This window comes from Pundamilia nyererei, unplaced genomic scaffold (genome assembly GCF_000239375.1).
Source record: "Pundamilia nyererei isolate P.nyererei 1_Seehausen unplaced genomic scaffold, PunNye1.0 scaffold00030, whole genome shotgun sequence".
NCBI classification, from domain to species: Eukaryota; Metazoa; Chordata; class Actinopteri; order Cichliformes; family Cichlidae; genus Pundamilia; species Pundamilia nyererei.
This window is the reverse complement of record NW_005187431.1, coordinates 719,189-724,628: the sequence shown is the minus strand read 5'-3', so window position 1 is coordinate 724,628 and position 5,440 is coordinate 719,189. Positions and strand designations below refer to the sequence as shown.

Below are 5,440 nucleotides of genomic sequence, written 5' to 3'. Positions count from 1 at the left end.
ATATATTCTTTTAAAGAGAGGCTGTTTGGATTGTGGAAGCCTTTTCGAGATTTAATGTGGTACAATTTGTATGAAAATTTGTATGAAATGTTGTCCAGTGCTTGCAGCTTTTATGTGAGAAGTGTGAGCATCGCAGAGCAAGTGACACATCTCTCACTCCCCACCCCCATCTACTGTAGCTCTATCTATCTATCTATCTATCTATCTATCTATCTATCTATCTATCTATCTATCTATCTATCTATCTATCTGAAACTCATCAAAGCCATTAAAAATCGTCATTTTCTGGTGCTGAATATGCGCGACTGCGTATTTATGAGCTCTGTTGATGTTTACTCGACTGCTGCTTTCGGCTCCCTGCAGCCCGATCATGGCCCAGGAGCAGATAGGCCCCAGCCTGGGGGCCCAGGTATGCTGAATGTGCGCCAGTGGGACATCCGCGACTTGACAGCTGCATGAAGCTTTTCAGCGTTGTAATTTCAGATAATATCCCGAGCGCTCACTCTTCTCAGCAATTTGTATATGAATAACCGAATAATTTTCCCTTTTGTTCCATCTGTGCTACCTCAAATCCAAATAAAGATGCCTTTTAGTATTAAAAGTGGTAGAAAATTACAGGTAATTATCTTTGACGGTAAAAACGCTGTAATCAGCGGGCTACATCAAAAATTACCCTAATTATGTCTGCATTTATGAGAATGGGGGAGAGAGAAAAAAAGCCTCACTTGGATAAAAACCCACAAATTGTCCCAAATATCTCCTTCATATTGAACGCCGCTGCAGCTGGCTGCTTTGTTCAGCATCGATCCCGCGGAGCTTGGCATTTAACGGCCTGCATTAGGACGGAGCGAAGGGAGAAAACATTTTGTCAATACTTCTAATAATTGAGGGTGAAAATGACAAGATAAGCTGGACCTGGAGCAAATGTCTTTCGAGGTGAATGTAGGCAGCGGCGGGTTGAGGGTAAGTTAATTTCCTCTGGTGCTGAGTGCGTTTGATAAATCTATATACTGTGGAGTTTTTCATTCATTGGATTTATTTAAAATGTTTACTCTAGTGAAATGGGCTTTTCAGTGAGCACCGTGTCATTAACTTATGCTCGTGTTGTCTGCTCTGAGCTTGCACACACCAGGGAGACGGGAAATAGGCCCTTTTTTGGACGTGATGTTGGCCCAATATGACGCACAAAAAAGGCCTAGATTAAAATGAATATCTTTTTCTTCTTCCCCCCACCCCCACCCATTTCTTCTTCTTCTTTTTTTTTTGAAATCATGGAACAGCAGGAGTCTGTTTTTGAGTCACCGTTTACTCAATCTGACAAAACATAAAAAGTGTATGTACAACTAAAATCGCAGATTATATTTACAGACAGACAATTTGCTTGGTTTTGCATGTTGGAGAAACAATCAGGGAGGGAAAAAAAATTGAAGGAAGAAAATTTTGAAAAAAAAAGCAGTCCACCATGGCAAAAGAAAAAAAAAGGTTTCTGGGCGCCACAGCAGCGCATAGAGAGTGTGAGCAGTCTTTGTCCAAAGTGGCTAAAATGTCACTGATAATATTTGGTATATTGACGGTTCAGATGGTGACAAGAATGAAAGCATAACAAATGCGAGCCCACTGAACAGCCATGTACGCTAAAAATGGTTAGTTCCCTTGTTTGTGTCATCATCATCACACACCGAGGCTTGGCTGTGTCTCATCCTTCAGCAAAGGAGTGGAAGAGAGAGGGGGCTTTTTTTCGTTGTTGTTGTTGTTGTTGTTGTTGTTGTTGCCTGCTCCTCTCCAGCATCCAGTTTCTGAGCTGACACAAATTGTAGGCTACGTTGGAAACTGCATTGCCGAGATCCGGAGGCCTCTCCAAGACAGGCTCCCTGACCTTGCTTTCGTCGTCAGTCTATCTCTGCATTGAGTCTTGATGTGGGGAGGAATACCAGTGAGAGTAGCCGGGCATGTAGCTGTTGGCCGGCATGTTTACTCCTTTGGATGAGGCCGACACGTCCCAGATTGGGGGGATGCTCGGAGAGCGCGGGGACAGGGACATGGAGCCCGGGATGGGCTCGCTCTCGTGCGGGTTACCGCCTTGCTTCAGCAGCTTCTTGAACTTTGACCTTTTATTCTGAAACCAAATTTTTACCTGCGGGAGAGGACGAGAGGGGCGCGCGCCGTTAGTTAAGGATAAAGATCCCACATGGAGGTCAGTTGTATTTACGCAACATTTCGTCTTTTAATATAATTAATATACAAAATATAGAAGCACACAAGATTAATAAGGTGAGAAATCAAAATACAACGTTTATTAAAATTACCAAACCGATACAGTACATTTTGTTTCTGGAGGCAGTGTTAAAATGTAAAGCAGTGCGCGTTTCTCCTCATACCTGTGTTTGCGTCAGTCCTAGAGAGGCGGCCAGCTCGGCGCGCTCCGGTAAAGCGAGGTACTGTGTTTGCTGGAAACGGTGGTTCAGTGCTTGAAGCTGCAAACTGGAATAAATTGTCCGAGGTTTGCGAATCTTCTTGCCTTTGCCGTTAAAACGAATCTCCCCGTTTTCGATCACTGTCGTCTTCTGCTGCTCTGCAACAAAAACAAGCAAACGTTATTATTATTGTTCAAGCCCACAGGCACGCTGTACGCGTTCATTTGTGTGCAGGAAGCACGCTGAAAAAATATATATAGTTGCGGTAAAGAGTAAATCGAGGGGGGACAAACAATGTGAGAAAAAAACAATGAAAATTCTGGCTGATAAACGCTGACATCTCTCTCTCCCTCGTTGGCTTTAAGCGCCGAGGCAGCCCGCAATCCTCATACGCTGTCATATTTAGGATATTGCTGGTAATGACATGTCAATTAAATGCTAATTACAACATTCAAGGCGTGCGGGCCTAATTTCCACGAGTAGTTGGTGAGGATTGCACGGTCGACATGATCACACCCCGGGCATTTGAAGCAGATTTTGTGGGGGAACCGAGGGGAGTGCTAGGAGGGGACGGCGGAGGAAGAAAAAGAAGGCTGGATCTTGAATTATCCGGTGCCATTTACGCACAATTTTCGCGATCGCCCGCCTACGCTCGAAAGATAATTCCCGAATTTGGAGCGGCCGTGCGGTGATTTGGGCATGACACCACGAGGCTGGCATGGAGAAATGTTCGATCCCCACTGTGGACCACCCGCACTAAAAAAAAGAAAAGAAAAGAAAACGAAGAAGAAGGAGGTATGCTCTAATGGCACTGTCGAGCACGCTGTGGTGCATTTTCCATTTGGCTGGCGAAAAACGCGGGTCTCTTACCTGTGCCGTCTAACCTTGTCTGTCCTCCCATGTTGTTGTGATAGGACGGCAGGTACGGGCTGTGGTGTGGATGGCTCACGTAAGGGTAAGGTAACGACCTGTTGTAGGTGTTGCTCCCGGGGTACGGGGTGTTGTCGTGCTGGTGGTGAGAGTGTGAGCCGGAGTGGAGACAGTGCAGCGGGTAGTGGCCGCTGCCCATCGATGGGGAGCTCTGCTGTGAGTGCGACTGCTGTCCAAACTCCATGAAAGCAGACTTGGACGAGTCCTGAGCCTCCAGACCGTCAGCCATCGTAGTCATGGTCATCATCGAATTTTCTGCCTTGAGAGCACTCACCCCCCTCTCTCTCAAGACCAAATCGGTTTTTTCTCTCTCGCTGTGCTGTTGTCTCTCTCCCCTCTCTCCACCGCGAGCAGATATTGTCCTATTAACACCCGATTTTTCCAGAGGCGTCTTTATTTCCCCCCCTTGTCCTGTGATATTCTCACTCAAAGTGGTGGAAGGTAGGCATAAGTTAAGGGAGAGATTTTAAGGTGGATTCTGTTAAAATTGAGCCCTTGCTTCCAGACTTGATGCAGACACTACAAGTAAAATGGTTTGTCTCCAAAGGGCAGCGCCTCCCGATTGGTCATCCAACCCAACGTCATCACTGCTCTGCGCTTCACGGAGACTTGAGCTGGAGTTAACCCACCTTACCAGCTCCCACCACAACTATGGGGGAAATAATATGTGGTGGGAAAGACGCCTAATTCCTACAGACAAGCCCCACACGTTTAAAAAAAAGGGAGAGAGAAAAAAAACCCTCCGCTCTTTTGGAAACTGCCGAGTCGATTTTGTTTTTTAACCCAAACTCCAAATTACGCGCGACGCGCAACATATAGCGTGCACTTTGATTTAATCTGAAGCGGGCAGTCTTTACGTTTCCCCTATTTACTTTTCTGGCTTTAGGTCCTCATTTGCTGAGGAAGTAATTGCATATAGGAAAGCATCACACAAACACGTGTTCGGGAATAGCTGAATCGATTTCAAACCGAAACTGAATTATTTTACCCTACATTAAAAAAAAAAAATACTATTAACACCAATCTCCTCAAACCAGCAATAATTTTATTTGAAAAAGGATTTTTCAGTCAAATTTATAAAAGAGTAAAGAATAATCCCAGCTGCACTTTGTGGTTCTTTTAAGGTTTTTACATTTTGTGACACTTAAAATATTAATGCCTATAGCGGGAGAGTGACGCGTTTAATGCCAAGGAAACACCTGGAACAGGTGGAGTAGATCTGGAAGTGAGCGAAAGTTTATCTTAGACTTGAATTTTTATTCTTAATTTCATTTAACTTTTTCATTTTTATTTTTTATCTTGACAGCCTATTTGATAAGAAAAACACTTTTTTTGTTGTTTTTTGCAGTGTAGTATTTGCTTTGATGTTTGCCTAATGAGCTGTCCCCCTCTTCAAACCCCACCCTCTTCTGCTCTGAAAGTAACATATATTATAACTGTTCATTTTTTCCCGGGGCTACTGACCATATGATTAAGGATCCTCAGACAATTCAAAATACCGTACATGTGACACATCAAATAACAATATGCCTGAGGTACAATAGGTTATTTTGCAGATAGAAGGGTGGATACCCGGATAAACTGACAGTGTCTTTTATCCCTGTTGCAATATGAGGCCTGATAGGGTCCTCAATATATGTAAATTATACAGTTTGTCTCCAAGGGCTGCCATGTTCGAGTAGCAAATAAGAATAAAATGCTATTTCCGCTTATAATAATGCAATAGGTATTCAAATCATGTTTTGCACCACTTTCAGCATTTTTTTCCACGCAATGTGGCATTTAGCGATTTAACAAAAAAAAAGGCGACGCAAAATAATTATGGTTGCAATCAAGTTACTACGAAAACCTATTTGATTAGCGGCCACACTTTACTCAAATTGCAGCTATAAAATTAAGAACAATTCGCCTGTAATGATTATGGACTGGATTTATTTTGGGAGGGTGGAATAAAAGTGGATATAGCATAAATTATCCCCTAATTATACGCCAGTGTGGCCTCAATTATCCTCTTATCAAAAATGGTTGTCTAAATGCAGCGTTTAGTTTCAATTTTCTCCTTTTCTGTAACAAGAACTTGGTACCTTGCTATTATC

General features: G+C 43.4%; 1 protein-coding gene across 1 annotated transcript; it reads right to left on the bottom strand.

Moving 5' to 3' along the window:
* Positions 1 to 1,292: 1,292 nt before the first annotated feature.
* On the bottom strand, positions 1,293 to 4,359 carry dlx6a (distal-less homeobox 6a). The gene is made up of 3 exons (XM_005728749.1): positions 3,285 to 4,359; positions 2,379 to 2,572; positions 1,293 to 2,134 (listed from the first exon to the last, which is right to left on the bottom strand). The coding sequence occupies exons 1-3, from the start codon at positions 3,589 to 3,591 to the stop codon at positions 1,895 to 1,897; spliced, it is 741 nt and encodes a 246-aa protein (XP_005728806.1). The 5' UTR covers positions 3,592 to 4,359; the 3' UTR covers positions 1,293 to 1,894.
* Positions 4,360 to 5,440: the final 1,081 nt, after the last annotated feature.

Coding starts and splice junctions, on each gene's coding strand:
- dlx6a (XM_005728749.1), bottom strand. CDS start 3,591: ATGATGACCATGACTACGATGGCTGACGGTCTGGAGGCTCAGGACTCG. Junction 2,573..3,284: donor GACAAGGTTAGACGGCACAG/GTAAGAGACCCG, acceptor TTTTTGTTGCAG/AGCAGCAGAAGACGACAGTG. Junction 2,135..2,378: donor TAGGACTGACGCAAACACAG/GTATGAGGAGAA, acceptor CCTCTCCCGCAG/GTAAAAATTTGGTTTCAGAA.